This window comes from Meleagris gallopavo, chromosome 11 (genome assembly GCF_000146605.3).
Source record: "Meleagris gallopavo isolate NT-WF06-2002-E0010 breed Aviagen turkey brand Nicholas breeding stock chromosome 11, Turkey_5.1, whole genome shotgun sequence".
Classification (NCBI taxonomy): Eukaryota; Metazoa; Chordata; class Aves; order Galliformes; family Phasianidae; genus Meleagris; species Meleagris gallopavo.
In genome coordinates this window covers 94,128-110,555 of record NC_015021.2, presented here as the reverse complement: position 1 = coordinate 110,555, position 16,428 = coordinate 94,128, and the positions used below count along the sequence as shown (strand labels likewise).

At 40.1% G+C, this 16,428-nt stretch overlaps 1 protein-coding gene and 1 long non-coding RNA gene across 2 annotated transcripts in view; both read right to left on the bottom strand.

Moving 5' to 3' along the window:
* Positions 1-10,268, bottom strand: LOC109369401. Its single transcript, XR_002118385.2, has 5 exons — positions 10,145-10,268; positions 9,578-9,649; positions 7,336-7,384; positions 7,052-7,245; positions 1-1,555 (listed from the first exon to the last, which is right to left on the bottom strand). It is a non-coding gene; the product is annotated as an uncharacterized LOC109369401 (long non-coding RNA).
* LOC100543530 (glypican-5-like) overlaps positions 1-15,440 on the bottom strand; it is a 324,270-nt gene extending 308,830 nt beyond the window's left edge. The window contains exon 1 of the mRNA XM_010716341.3: positions 14,744-15,440. Within this exon, the coding sequence (XP_010714643.1) occupies positions 14,744-15,367 (624 nt within the window). The 5' untranslated portion in view covers positions 15,368-15,440. The remainder of the gene's footprint in view (positions 1-14,743) is intronic.
* Between the last annotated feature and the right edge of the window lie 988 nt (positions 15,441-16,428).

The window sequence follows — 16,428 nt, the reverse complement described above, 5'->3', positions numbered from 1 at the left end:
TAATTACACTTGGCTCTGTTGTTCACAGAAATGAATCCTCCTGGAACCAAAAGGAGCTGAAAAGTATCAGAATCTCAGTTTGGTGAACAAAATGAAACAAAGCAGCTGTTTTGAGAAAAGTTGCTTATACCATGCAGATACAAATCCCTTAGTAAGAAGAACTGAATCTGAAACAATAGGAGACCTAATAAGGTAATTCTTAGTAAAAAATAGCTGCTAAATGAACTAGTGTTTCAGAACTGAGTTGATTATCTACATTCTAAAACAGATGCAGCTTCACTTAGATGAAGGAGAAAAGAAAAGCATGTATGTGTGTACATTAATGTGCTCACATGATAGCATACACCTGTGCTATTGAATACAGTGCTTAGCATCACACAGAGGCAAGCTCACGACTCCTGCAATGACCAAGGATCCTTGCTTCATAAGTTATGCAATTTTAAGAATATATTTACATTCGGTATCAGTGGTGTATCTTTGTTAACAAAACAAAACAGCAAAGAAGAAATAAAATGTACTTTTCAGAAACTTACTGGATGTTACTTTTTTTTAATCCTGTGCCCTAAAAAAAGATATGCAAAAGGCAATGCAAGTTTTTCTACTTGGTCCAACCGTTGACCCATCCCCACCATGCTCACTAAACCACGTCCCTAAGTGCCACATGACTTTTCACTCTAAAAGCTGGCTGCTCTTTCTTGGCTTTATATTTAACCTATCCTTACTCTCTGCATTTGGACAGCTTACTGGCCATGCACCATACATTACAACATGCCCCCATAACTCAGGTGGAACACCAAACGTATGCATAAAAAATCTCCTGAAAACATTCACCTAGATACTAGCTTAACATTTCTGAGACCACAAAGACACGCATTGAGTTAATACCTAGAGTGTTTTCCAAAAGCATTTCGGCAATGAAACTAGACCAAACAACTGTATCTTGGTTGTAAGTGAAAGAATGGAGCATGATCCCTCTCAAAGAGGGAAGCCTTTGTCATAAAGATGATGTCCCAAATGACCATCACTAACCACAACTGCTTAATCTCAATCAGAGCTTGTTTCAAACCAAAAGCTGGTAAAATGCTCCATCTATCCACCTGACCAGTAGGAATGTTTAACAAAACTTTCAACTTACATGTACAAAAAACTTAAGATTTAAAGAATGAAAAGTAGAAGAGAAGAGGTTTTTATCTTACTTCAGATTAATGTCTCACTAATAGTGTAGTTAAGCTCAGGAGGTAAGACGCAAACACGAACATCCAAATGAATAACTTCTGTAAAAGCAAACTTATACATTTACTTAAAACCAAATTCTTGGCTATGTATTTAGTCAAATAACATGACAGTGAGATAGTACTTCAGAACCAACTCAACTGTAATTTCGTGGTGGTTTTTATTCTTGCTCTGATTAATGATAATTCAGAATTTGGAAATGTTTCATTTCAACTTTCTTTGTAGTGACATTTCTGGGTAAATATAAAATTTCAAGCAGTTCCATTGTTACTGAGATGATGTGTAACACCAGGAGATCAGGCTACTCCTCGTTATCTAACACCTGCATGGAAGAGAATTGTCATTAGTCAACAAGCCACAAAGCTGTTTATAATCCACTTGAAAAGCTATTCAAGACTACATGAGCTCTAATTCTCCAGACAAATTTTTTAACAGATGGGAACAAAGCAAAAGCATTAAACAATTCAGATGATTATTTTCAGAAATACTTCTACAGTACTCAAGCACCAAAATGCTTTTAAATCAAGCAAATAGCATGTGACAAAACTTACAAAGCTGACTCCAAGGACTAGGTGCTTATACCCCTTGAAATATGGCAGACTCCAGATAAACAGTTCCACAGCTCATTAGAAAATAACTAATTCCTGACTGATTGTTAGACGGGAGTAATCTTTTGATGACTACACAGCCCAAGACAAATATAATAAAATTTCAAATTAGACATACTTTTGCATGTCCTACACCACTGTTTGAGCCATCTTTTGCACAAAAGTAGGCAGTTACATTACAAGATGTGCCTTCAGTGCAATTCGCCAGGTTTCCAAAAAGTCTCCTTCTATCCCTCATCAACTAAGCATTTGAACATGATGTACACTCATGTAACACTGGTTTGCAGGAATAAAATGTGCAAAATCATGACATTAGCATCAACGGTTGTGTCTTCCAGATCACATCTGCATGAAACACTACTATACTAGACAGCTTCAAGATCACCTACAGATCTCTTCATAACCACGCATTTCCTCCATTTTCTGCTTTCAAATGAGATTTCCTAGTATCAAGTGATTAGAAAAAGTGGAATGACATTTTAGTAAGTGCAAATATTGCACAAACATAGCTTTCCTTGTACATTTTTAGTTATTTTCAGCAATCTAAGGCATTGAACATCCTGTTCTTACCTTCGCTAAGTTCTGTCCTTTTACTTATTGACTGGAAAACTCTCAGGAAGGAAGCACATGAGTTCAGCTCTGAGTGTTCTCCCAAGTCTCCAAGAGTGTTTTATGACACTGTTCATTATCTTTAATCAAGAAGTTCATTAATAGCTGACAGAAACTCTTTGTTGCTGTGAATCACTCAGCACAAAGCTTTTTTGTTCATAATACTGCCATTTCCTTATCAAATTTGACTACCTTTTCTCTTCCTTAGAGATGACATAAAGTGGTCACCTTTCACGTCAGGTCTTTTTTTTTGTTTTTCCTCAGATTGTGCTTTCTATTCCTAATGACGTCAGACCATCAGAATTACTTTCCTTAAGCCTTCCACCAATTGCTGAATTTCTAACAAAAAAGTTGTGGCAATCTTTACATTTTATTTCCCAACTTTCTTCCCCGCTCAGAAAATTCTGGTCCAAGCTCAGTGCAATCGCACAGGCATTTCAGGACATACTGCAAATATTATTTCATAGGCAGATGCCTCTTTCCTCTCTTAAACTAAAACTAAAAAGTACCTATACACTTGTTCATTCAGAATTAAAGGTATACATCCTTTCAATTTCCAGTTAGCTAAGAAAATATGCTGAGTTGCACTATATGTTAAGGATACTGAAAGTCTACTCAAGGTTTATGGAAAAAGGAAGTATTATTGGAAACAAACAAACAACAACAAAACACTAATGATCTCTAGTTCCATCTTTATCATTGTTTAATATTAAAAATCAAAACACTAATAATGACGTAACATAAATAGAGAGAGGAATCCAATTAAAAATGGCTTGAAGGAGGAAAGTGTAGACAACAGAAATGCAGACAGAAGAGTTATGTGGATATTCCTCTTGACTACAAGCTTCCTGCTTTGCAGTAGGAGTAAAATTTTTAAAACCACTTATGGGAGATTAACAAACCAGCTGAGGCCAACTGTCAAACTATATTTTCTGTGTGTTTTTTTTTAAATGACTCTAGATTCTAACTGCTATTCTTTGTACAGTTCCTTTCCAACTCCTAATTATATCTCCAACCACGAATCACAAATGACTGCAAAAGAAGCAGTTTAGTACCACCATCACCATCAAGGTGGTAAAAAACATAAAACAAACTTCCCAAGATGGAATGTTTCTCTTTAAAGATCTGGAATAAATAAGAAATAACGAGGACAGTCAGACTGAACTTTGTCCACTTTCTCACTGGCATGAGTTGGTCTCCAACATGCACTCAAGAATTTTTTCGGGGACTCCCATTGTGATTCTTCTGTAGGTGGAGAATGGCTGTTTGATATTCAATAGAGAGACATTGTAATTTTATATACTATTTTATATGTCATCAGTGGTGGCAAATGTTTACTCTGGAAGTTCAAGGAAAGTAGGGTAATAGGTGGTACTCTAAATTATAATAGAATTTTGCAATTACTGTTATTTTGTAGGAGGACAGGCAGTGGACTTTTCAAGTCCTTCCACAGTGGTATCTGCATAGTCCTTCCTACTGCCATGATTTAATAGCTCAGGACCTGGCTAACGGACAAACTATTTAATATGAAGGTATATCATTATATTGATGATTTAATGCTAACCTCCACATTTCTATCTACAATAAACAACACAGTAGGCTCTTTGTCTTCTTATTTACAGGAGAAAGGATGGGCCATCAATCTTTAAAAGGTACAGGGACCTGGATTATCTGTCAAATTGTTGGGCGTTGCCTGGTTGCAAAAGACAAAAGTCCTACCTAATGCAGTTATTAACAAAATAAAAGCATTCCCTGTGCCCAAGACAGTAAAATTGCTACCAGAGTTTTTAAATATATTGGGATACTGGTGGTTGTTCATACTACATTTAACACAGATCTTAAGAACCTTCTATCAGCTGGTAAAAAAAGGCCAGATGTAGGACTGAGACCAACAACAGGATGCCTTTCAGCAGGCAAGGCTAGCAGTAGAACAGCTACAGGTATAAGGCATTTTTGACCCCACTCTCCCCACCAAGTTAGATGTGCCTGTGACTCAAGTGAGATCTGGGCACCAATTGGGGCAACTCTGATAAGATTTTGGTCCCAGACATGGCATGGAGCAGAAGAACGATTTAGTGTGATAGAGAGACAATTACTAGCCACATATTCTGCACTACAAGCAATGGAACCAATAGCAAGACAGCTGAAGTTACAGTATAAACACTATCCATCCTGAATTGGTGAGAGATCTGATGCATATTCCTAAGACACGGGTAGCCTAATCTGAAACAGCAGCATGATGGGTCACCTATTTGAATCAACATAGCTGCTTGTCCTCTTCTCCATTAAAAGAAGAATTGTAGAAAATATTAGATCCAGTAGTTTCTCACAACTATTTGGCAGAAGCTACTACAATTACCCCGCCAGAAAGAAGTCCAGACACATGGGCAGCAGTAAAAGTTTGGGGTCCACTGATACACATCTGACATGATATGGGCTTGCCAGGATTGTGAAGACTGTGCCCCGACACAACCATGCCCACTATCCCAAACAGCAACCCACCTTGCCTGAGAACATAGTCCAGTACAGCAGTGGAAAACTGACTACATAGGCCCCTTCTGGTGGTCTAAGGGGAGAAAATACAATTTGTCCTGTGTAGATACAGTGAGTGGCCTATTTACAAGCCTATTCAGTGCCGTGAGCTGACCAGGCCCATACAATCAGAAGACTCAGAAGATTAATGGCATCATAAGGACCCCACAAATCACTGACAGTGATCAAAGATCACATCTTACTGGCACTCCTGTACAGAAACGGGCGAAAGATAATAATGCTGAATGGTGATTTCACTTACCATACAAACCAGTGGAGCAGGTCTTACAGAAAGTTACAGTGACATTTTGAAAACAGCACTTGGGCTGACAATCTATGAAGGAGTGGAAAACACAGCTACATGCAGTATTAAGAGATGGCCAACCCAGTGCCTTACGCATGCTACAAACCACTTGGGCTTCACCACTTAGGATACAGATAAGGGAGACCAAAAAACGTCTAAAGCCATAAACTGACACCATGAACATTCTACTGCTCCCTGCCTCTGCTGACCTTGAACCAGATAATCATATGGTAGAATGGCAGTGACAGGTACATGTGATGCCAAAATGGTGCAGCATCCTTGCTCCTTAAGGGACATCATTGGAAAAGGGAGATTCTGTATCTCTCCAGGTACTCTATACCTGGCCGACTAAAGATACTTGTCAATATTCTGATTTTTATTGCATAAGGAACTCTTCAATGGAGTAGGACTGTAAGCATAAACAGATAGCCAACCTTCAATGAAAATGACAATCAAAATAATGATGAAGTCTGAATGCAGAATTGTCCATGACCTTGTCACCCAACAATCACAGACCAAATATGGAATGGTGTATGTTGGCTTTCACCTTTAATGGGAGGATAAGACACCAAACACCATATTTTGTTGAAGAGAACTCTTTAAATGGAACTGACATGTGGATGGAAGCTTTACCCAAAAGCTGGTGTATATTACTTCATCCTTACACTTGAGTAAGGGTAAGGTAAGCTTTCTATGCATAGGGTTCTTTATGAGTTTGTGGTCAATACGGCTGTCTGCATCTACTCTTTAATTGGACTAGATGATGCACTTGGGGGTGCCTTATGTATCCAGTACAATACACTCCAAATTACCACAAACACCAACTAACTGGCAAACCTTTCTCATCAGATATTGATATAAATGGACTGCTTGGTGGTCATATGCCATGGCTGGCTTCTTGCCACAAGCTGCAGTGATCTCTACTGAATGGCATGTATCTATCTGCATTAGCTAATCATACTGCAGAAGCACTAAATTTAACCCAACAAGCTATTGGGCTGATTAACCAGGAATTAGAACAAATGCAAAAAATAGTACTACAGAATCACATGGCAGTAAGGATATTAACTGTTGCTCAAGAGGGACTGTGCAATCATTAACACAGATGGTTGTTTATACATTCCTGGTGTTTCCAAATATGTAAGTCACATGATGACACAGATGAAGATTCCAATTATTCAAACAGAACACTAACAAATGATTCCATTTCTATCTGGGTAGCCTTCACAACTTCATGGTGGTAAAAATGGTTTTGGCATTACTGGATTCTGTCTTAGTATTTGTCTTATTAGTTTCTGCATACACTATTGCTTATGTGAGATTAGGATGCAATGCACCTCAGGTATCTTCAAACAAGCTATGTCCCAGATCAAGCCATGAAGGGATGGAGTGTGTGAAAAAATACAGCTCATGGCCTGAAAAGGTGACTAGCCTGTGAGAAAGGGCTTGTGCTAGCTTGGGAACACAAGTAAACCATCTCTAGCTCCTGCATGTAGCTAGAAGAAACTTGTTTGTGATGAACTGCTCTGTACCTGCAAATGAGTCTCCCTGTTTTCTGAAAATGACCTTGCTTATCCTGATACATGATGCTTTATTGTCTCCCACTGTCAAATATATGGCCACAGCACTAAGGGGTGCACAGACGCCTGGCTGTCCCCAGTAATGTAAGTACCTCTCTATTAAATGGATGAACATTAACTTGCCTCTGCATACTTTCTTCAGGATCAGTAAAACTTATGCAGAAGGAATGTCACTTTTACATAACCTGTAGCAGTTTGTGCAGCAGTTCGTGCAGGCAGTCTGCTTCAGCCCTGCTAGAAGCAGCCATCCATTGCAGTGACTAGCTTGCAAGGTGCAGAATCAGGTGAAGTTCTTTTGACTTCTGTCAGTTCAGTGGAGGGCATCACCTGAGGGCTAAGACAACTCTGCTTCATCCCTGGGGATGTCTGATGCATTCACCTAGGCAGATATGGCAAGTGAGAAGACTTCAGTTCAGATGGCTGATTGTACTGTGTACTGTGAATCTTCTTTTAGTGACAAGGTAAGTACCTGCACTTGATGCACACAGGTGGATGATCTTTCATGGCAGGTGGCTGAGCTGAGGTTAAAAAGCAGTTAAAAAGGCTGCATAGCATTATAGACAATGAGAGACAGACTGGTAGGTTGTTTAATAAATATGTTCCAATGGGGACAATATTGAGAAGAAGGCACCTTGGTCCCCAATGACGCACAAAAGCAGGGCTCCTCTTTGACCCCATCCCACAGCTTCACTACCAAAAACAGGCATGAAGCTCTTGCATCTATTGAGACACATGATACCCAGGACCAACAGATCTTCTGGAAGAAACCACACTGGCATCCTGCAGTAGATAATATAAAAAGAAACACTGGTGCTCATAATAGGTGACTGCCTGTTAAAAAACACTGACATTCCCCTCTGTCAGCCCAACAGGGGGTCTTTGAGAAGGTTGCTGCCTGCCAGGAGCCAAGACCTGTGACATTCCTGAAAGGATGTCACAGATCATCAAAAGTACAGACTACTATTCCTTTTTCCTCTTTCATGTGGGCACAAACAATGCAGGTAGGCAGAACATGGGCAGAATCAAAGACTATAAAGCCTTGGGAGCACAACTGAAAAACATCAGGGAGACCAGTGGACGCTGAGTACCTTGACTTCAGCAAGTCTTGTGACACTCTCCCACAGCATCCTTGTAATTAAACTTAGGAAGCAGGGGATAGAGCAGTGGACAGTGAGGTGGACTCAGAACTGGCTGATTGGTAGATCTCAAAGCACTGTGATCTGAAGAGAAGAACGTAGGGGTTCTGGTGGACAGCAGCTTGTCCACGAGCCATCAGTGTGCTCTTACGGCCAAAAGGCCAGTGGTACCCTGGATTGCATTAGGAAGAGCACAGCCAGCAGGTTGAGAGAGGTGATCCGTTTTATTCTGACATGCTGAGGCTACATTTAGAATACTGTGTCCAGTTCTGGGGTTCCCAGTTCAAAAAAATATAAGGAACTTCTTGAGAGAGTCCAGCAGAGGGCTAAAAGATGATTAGGAGCCTGGAGCATCTCCCATACCAACAAAGGCTGAGAGACTCAGGACTCTTCAGTCTGGAGAAGACTGAGGAGAGATCTCATCACTATTTCATAGAAATACTGCATTTTGAGGTCACAGAATCATAGAATGGTTTGAGTTGGAGGAGACCTTTAAAGATCCTCTAATCCAACATCACTGTGATGAACAGGAACATCTACAACTAGAACAGAGTGCTCAGAGCTTGCTCCAGTCTGACCCTGAATGTCTCCAGGGACAGGACATTCAGCACATCTCTGGGCAGCCTGGGCCAATGCCTCACCACTCCTATTGCAAAAAACTTTCTCCTTATATTCTGTCTAAATCTCCCCTGTTTTAGTTTGAAATCATTTCCCCTTGTCCTATCCCAACAAACCCTGCTAAAGAGTGTGTCCCCTTCTTTCTTCTATCCCCCCTTTACATACTGAAAGACTGATATGAGGTCTCCCTGGAGCCTTGTCCAGGATGAACAGTCCCAGCTCTCTCAGACTGTCCTGTAGGAGAGGTGTTCCATCCCTGGAATCATTTTTGTGGCCCTCCTCTGGCTGTGCTCCAACAGCTCCATGTCTCTCCTTACTGAGGACTCCACATCTGGACGTAGTGCTCCAGGTGAGGTCTCACCAGCACAGAGCAGAGGGGCAGGATCATGTCCCTCCATCTGTTGGAAACGCTCATTTTGATGTAGCCCAAGATCCAGTTGGCTTTCTGGACTGTGAGGTTACATTGCTGGCTCATGTCCAGCTGCCATCCATCTGAACCCCCAGGTCCTTTTTCAACAGCATCCACCCCAGGTCCTTTTTCAACAGCTCCATCCTTACATCCCTCAGCTTGTACTGATAGTGGAAGTACTCATGCCCCAGGTGCAAAACCTTACACTTAGATTTGTTGAATCATATGAGGTTCTCCTGGGCCCACTGCTCAGCCTGTCTGGGTCTCTCCAGATGGCATTCCATCCCTCAGGTGTGTTATTCACCAGCTGATGAGGGTGCACTCAATCCCACTATCATTGTCATCAATTAAGAAATAAAAGAGCACTGGTCTGGAGGTACTGGCCACCACTCAGCACTGATCTCCATCCAGACATGGAGACACTGACCGCACCCTCCGGGTACAATCTTGTAACCAGTTCCTTGTCTATCAAGCAGTCCACCCATCAAATTCCTATCTTTCCGATTTGGAGAGGAGGATATTACGGGGAATCATGTCAAAGGCCTTACCGAAGTCCAAACAGATAACATCAGTGTCTCTTTGCACGTCCACGGATCCAGCTATACCAGTGCAGAATGCCACTAGGTTGGTTAAGCAGGACGTACTCTTAGTGAAGCCATGCTAGTTCTCTCGCATCACCTCCCTGTCTTCCATGTTCCTCAACATAGCTCCCAGGAGGATCTGCTCCATGATCTTCACAGAGGTGAAGCTGACAGGCCATAGTTTCCCCAGGTTATACTTTCCACCTTTTTTAAAAATGGGTGCAACATTGCATTTTTTCCAGTCAATATGGATTTCACCTGACCACAGTGACTTTTCAGATATCATCACTGCAAGTGGCCTGGTGACTACATCAGCCAGTGCCCTCAGGGCTCTGGGATGCATCTCAATGGGACACACAGACTGACTTATGGATGTTCAGGTTCCCCAGGTGGCAGCAAACCTGATCTTCTCTTACAGCAGGAGGGACAGAGCTCCCCCAGTCCCCACCTTCCAAACCATCTGCTTAAGGACTGCACGAATGTGTGAAGAGCAGCCACCAGCAAAGACTGAGGCCTATAAAAGTTGTTGTGTACCTTAACTTTCTCCTTGTCCAGAGTTACCAGCCTGACTGTATTGCTCACTATGGGGGTACACCGTCCTGCACTTTCTAAATATCTGAAGTGTGAGAGTCAACTGGATGGGGCCAGACTCTTTCCAGTGCTCTATGGGGATAGAACAAGGGACAATGGGCAGAAACTGTAACAGAGGAAGTTCCATACAAACAGAAGGAAGAACGTTTTTACTGTGAGAGTGACAGAGCTCTGGAATAGGGGGAGTCTCCTCCTCCGGAGGTATTCAAGACCTGTCTGGATGCTTTTCTGTGTGTGAACAGAACCTGCTTTAGTAGGGGAGTGGACTAGATGATCTCCAGAGGTCCCTTCCGATTCCTACAGTTCTGTGATTCTGTGATTTCCAGAAGCTCAGAGGGGACCCACGATCACAGAGCTTATCAACGAGGGCAAAAATGCATACATAATATACTTTGATAATTCTGTAAATGAAAGAACCACTTTGTTATTGGACCTCAGAACACTCCTTTACACAGGGATATGATTCTGTCCTACAGAGGAGCAATTCTGCTTGTAACCACAACTGCCAAAAGTAACAGGGAATCTGTACCTGAATCTACAGCAACTGTATGCCCAGTATGACACCCACTCACATACCATCTCTGCTTCAGATCCAGAGCAGAAAAAAGTCAGCAGTGCTACATCTGCATGCAAGACCACCATGCATCAGACAAAGCCAAAACTGTGGTACTGGGATATGTTCAGTACCACTGGAGGTGCAAATTTTTAGTTAGCACAACCAGACAGATGCTAACCATTTTTGATTCAACAGAAATCATCTGTACTTCATATGTTATTCAGTTCCTATTACCTGTCCCCATGTATGCCCCTCAACCTGCTAGGTGCCTCAGCAGGAATGCCCCCTTCCTGGAACTTGATTCAAGGAAGCACAAGCACCAACAGTATTTGTTACAGATAACTACTTGTGATAGACAAGCAGCAAAACGGGACTCCTCCTAGTGAACAAGAGCATCCCTCACATACACTGCTTTAATCAAGACATTTGCAGTATGCTCCTGATCAACAGGAACTGACCTACACTTTTTTTTTAATTAATATTTCTGTGATTATAATTTAAGCATTTTAAAGACTACAGTATCTTATCAGGAGAGGAGAGGGAATTTGGCTTGCAATGAATAAGCAAACACATACACCTCCCCAGGTCCAAAGACGAGCATGCATTTCAGAACTGTCTATCCTCCTCCTCCAAGCATTTTAACTGAGGATATTTTATTTCCATTTGGAATAAAAAATAAAGAATAAAAATAAACAGCAGGAAAGGTGCAAAAATAGAGTTTGGTCTAAAGCAATACAGTAGACTGAGTGCATGCATGAGAAAACAGCACTCACTTTTAAAACACAAAAAGAACAGTATGGAGAAAATCTCAAAAACAACAAGGAAGAGTGAACAAATTTGGTGTCTTTATCTGGCTTCAAGAAGCAATCATGGCTCCTACCAACATGAAAGACAATTAGATTTCAGCAGACAAGCCAGAAAGTAATGATTGTGATTGCTGACGCTGCAGACTGTGGCTGGCCTGCTTTAGGTTAAGTAAGCTGGATGAAAGCCAGTATCATTGAACAAATGGCATGGCACACTCTGGAGGAATCTGAGGAGAGGTTACTAATATCTTAAAGGTGACCTTTCACACATGCTATCCCAGCAAATGGGGCAATTCTCTTGGCTGTAATGGAAGAGATGAGCAGAGGTTACTCTCTTGTAATTATGCACTCTTCCTATAAATAGGACTTTTTAATATATAATTTTATAATAATTGACTGAACCTCATTTGAGGAAAGTACACTGTGCACTCTATTGGTTTCCCTCAGTCCTTTTTCTCATTTGAAAGAAAACAATGTAACTTCTTATTCTTCATTATCATCTAGGCGGGCAGCAAACTCAAAAACGAACTCTAATTTTTAGCTGTATTACCTATTAAAAAATGTAAAATATTTCCCAAAAGGGCAGGTGCATTAATTAATGCTGCCTCAGGAAAAATGAAAATTACTAGGAGTGCTCTGCTTTCCTGAATGAGTTTTCCATGGATTATTTATAATTGAATGAAACCAATTACAGCACTTGTAATAGAAACTACACATACATTAAACATTTCCATTTTTGCAGAAGCTGAACAGCATGCACAGGACAAGGTCTCTACATTTATGTGAAGGAAAAAGAGAAGTCATCTTTTTCTGAAAAAATAAAGTACAAAACCTTCTTAGAGTAGTCTGAAGGGGTACTCTCGTATAACTGAGAACTGGGGCCCAGATTCCAAGAAGCCACCTCATAGACAGGAATCCTGAAACTGGAGATTGAACTCCTTTCCATTTCTCGAGAGACGGAAATGCAACTTAATTAGGCTCGATTTTCTAAATAAAGATTATCCTCTGTAGCTACTCAGTAAAGTTCTAAATCAACATCAGACTAAACACTTGCTCAAATAGTGGAACATGCTCTGTCTTCACATCACAATCTTACCCTGCAGAAATCTGATGTCTGAAAAAGCTAAGGACTGAGAATAATGAACTGGTATACAGTCCTCATTTTCAAACAGAAAACATCCTTTGCTACCCTACAGAGCAGTCCCTAAACCAACACAATCTTTCTTTTTTTTTTTTTTGTTGCTTGGGAGAAAGAATTAATGTAGTTTCAAACAACACCTTTGAATGCATTCTGAATGGAAGAAAGAAAACATTTCAAAGTTACTGCAAGGGAACTGAGAAAGACTAAAGTCAAACAAAATGATATGAATATCCATCAAAGAAAATTGTCAAAAATACTTCAGAGGTAATACTTTGAAATCAGCTAGAAGCAATACACTCATCTGTAATTACCTGGTATCATCTGGATTATGTATGCAATTTACTCCATCATTAAGCTAAACAAGAGCATATGAAGAGGCTTACAAATGCCATGCAGAATTACAATTCAGCATTTTGTAGCATGTTGTATATATCGCAGGAAATATCTGTCAGACCATTTTTGCTGCCAGTAGTCAGGAAGCTTCAGTTTATTCCTAATTACTACTGCGTAATCAATTATGAAGCAGTGTGATGATTTAAGAGATATCTATCTATACTCAGATAAAACTAGTATGTATTAATTAAGAATATATTTTCATTTTCCTAACTTGCATATAACTAATCTGATAGGGAAAGTGAGAGCAGATGTAAGAATATTGTTCATTATGCGTTCCAGACTTAACACTGATTTATGTTATACATTATGATGCTACCAACAAGACATTAGCAGAAGCAAGATCCACATGTAGGCTCCAAGGCCAATAGCATAGTGGCCAAGAAAGTAGACAAATCTTTTCTTAATATTTCATATTTATCCTTGTTTATCAAACTAGTAGATATGAGTGTCATGGATGTAAAGTAAAAGCAGAACCTCAAGCAACGTGAACTAAGATCACTTCAAATGATATAGTTAAAATTCTATCAGATTACTAAGAGTGGGGGCATTTATTAATTTTTTAACATCATTTACATATATACAGTCACTCTGTTTCTAACCGCTCTTCTAAACTGAAGGGAGCTGTGGCACTAGGTATCTTGGAATGTTACAAATTACAGCCATTTTCTCCTGGCAAAAAATGTTCTTAGTCCAGAAACACCCCTGCCATATTTTCTTTGCACAGAATCTTTCAGCTCTTTTTTTCTCTTACATAATAGATGACCCAAGTTCAGCCTAGGAATTAAATTTTAGATCTGAGCATTTCCTTCTAATTTGTTCTCTGCAAGAATTCCTTCCCTAAGAAAGAGAGAACCACCTGCATTTCTCTTTTTAAATTAGGCTTTCTCCTCCATAAGGCCACACTACTACATTTTGACAGCCATTGTTACATTTCACAGAGATGTCATCAGATACACCATTATTCATTTCAGTAATTTCCGCTGTAACTTTCAACATCTTGCGAGAATATCAATCAGTCAAGATGATGCTATTATTAATAAGAACTCTGACATCCTAGTTATATCCTCCTTAATCTCCCACTTAAAAAAGACGGAATTATTTTAGTGTATTTTGTTCTCCTGCTAATGTAAATGCTGTCAAATAAGTACTTTTCCTATTGCTGCTTCCAGCTTTCAATGGAGGAGGGTACTCACTGTAGACCTCTACTACCTTCCTGATGTCTCAATCATCAGCACAAAAATGAAGTGACTGTTAAATTACAGAGAAGTAAATTTCTTTGCATTTATTTAGAAACACGCTGTTTTAACCCTCTACATTATTGCCTATGGAACGCCTCCATACATTACAAATACATGCCAGGGGAACGCTGTTTCAACAAATATTTTTGAGTATGAAAATATGCTGTTGATACCAAGTATAATATTATAATATACTGCAGACAAGCTAGAGCTACCTCCACCAGTCCCCCACCCTCCTCTTATTTCAGTGCAGACTCTAGTGAATCCCATCTGTAATACTTTCATGGACTGTTAACAAAAATCTGGTTGAAAACCAAAAGCTGATCTACAGAAAACACAAACTTGTTCAAACATTTAATAATGAAATTTATAAATGGGGATAGGGAGTGATCACTGAGCACTTACTGTAGCAGAAAGCTGTGGTCCATTTAACTGTGCGTGCAGGATGGCTTCATTGATGGAGTTCCAGATTCCCGTCAGTGCTATTTCCAGATCATGCGAGGCACCCATTTCATTAGTCAGATATTCCAGTGTGGAGATATACTCCCTCCATTGCATATCCAGTTCTGACACGCTGGCCAAGCAACCCCTCATCACGTTCAGACAGTATCCAACACAAGGTCTGATTAGTGTCAGACCCTGGCAATGTGGGCAGTACTGCATCCTCACTAGAGCTCTACTGCACTCCTTGGTGAGGGCAGCGTGTTCAGTAGTATTTATCACTTCAGTGCCCAGACTGAGGGCCTGGTTGAGCATCCTACTTGCCCAAAGAGATTTTGACAGCTCTGTAACCATGTTTTTAGAATAGTGTCCAAAGGGATTTATGTCTTGCCTCGTAAGCCGAAGACATTCTGTATAGTCCTCTGACAAATCAGTAATTCCTGGATTTATTAGCCGACTATACACCAGAGGAAAAAGACTGTCAAAAAAACGTAATACTGCATTTTCCACTGTAGTCTCTGCACCCAGGATGTAGAGGGAGATGTCTGTAAAAAGTTCTTTAACAGGCTCTGCTGCTTCTTTTGCCATAGGTCTGTAAGCTGCCTCAAACAGAGATCTTGTGTGGTTTTCAGCTAAGCGCAGGAAGGACTCAAAGGCCTCTAAAAAAAAAGGGGCAGGAGAGAGAGAGAGAAAGATGTTAGATGTTAACAGCAAGCAGCTTGCATCAAATTCACAGGACTAATAATGTCCTGAGCAGGGACACCAAGAGATATACAAAATCAGCAATACGAATACACTAATAATTAATACATCTTTCATCAGTAATATGACAAAAAAGACAGGTCAATATTACATGTGCATAATAAAGAAATATCTTAACACACACTTTTTTTTTTAAGAAAGATTAATGTATTCTCACTAGTTAGACCCCGGCTCAAGCTCTAGTGGTCACAGCTAGATCTTCACTGACAGCGCGCACAGTGATCAGATGTATCTAGATTTATTTTTTTTTAACTGACACTGCATTTGGGCAATACAACTAGACACATCACCAAAACATCCCTTACATCAACAAGCACTGCTGGTTTTGAGTACTTAGAGAGGAGTACAACATTTTCAATGTCTTGAATATGTCTCCATAAAACTCCACAGCAGAATACTTGAACAGGCAGAATTACAGAATCCATGCAACTGCAGAACTATGACAGGAATACCTGGTAATGGGGTGGGGGGGAGGGCAAAATACACCCATCACACAATTAGTACTGCATAGGGCCATATAAATAATTACACGATATCAGCATTTAATAAAATATAGGGCGAAAATTCATTTTTAATCTTCTTGTAAACCTGTAATAAAGATGCAGCAAAGCCTGAAAAAAAGTCAAAGAATAACATGTACATGGCTCAGAAATGTTGATCCTCGTTCATTACCCATACTTCTCAACTGTAGCTATTTGAAATGATTTAATAATTTAACAGTTTGTGAAAGCAGTATCTTGATAACACAATGACAGCCTAAGGTTTTGCTAGCTTTTCATCCCAGGTATCTACTGCTATGAAATAACATCGCATCAAAAACAGGAAAAAGTGTAAAGGCAATTGTGTTGTATGAAATGTTGTCTAGACGTACAAAAAACATACATGTG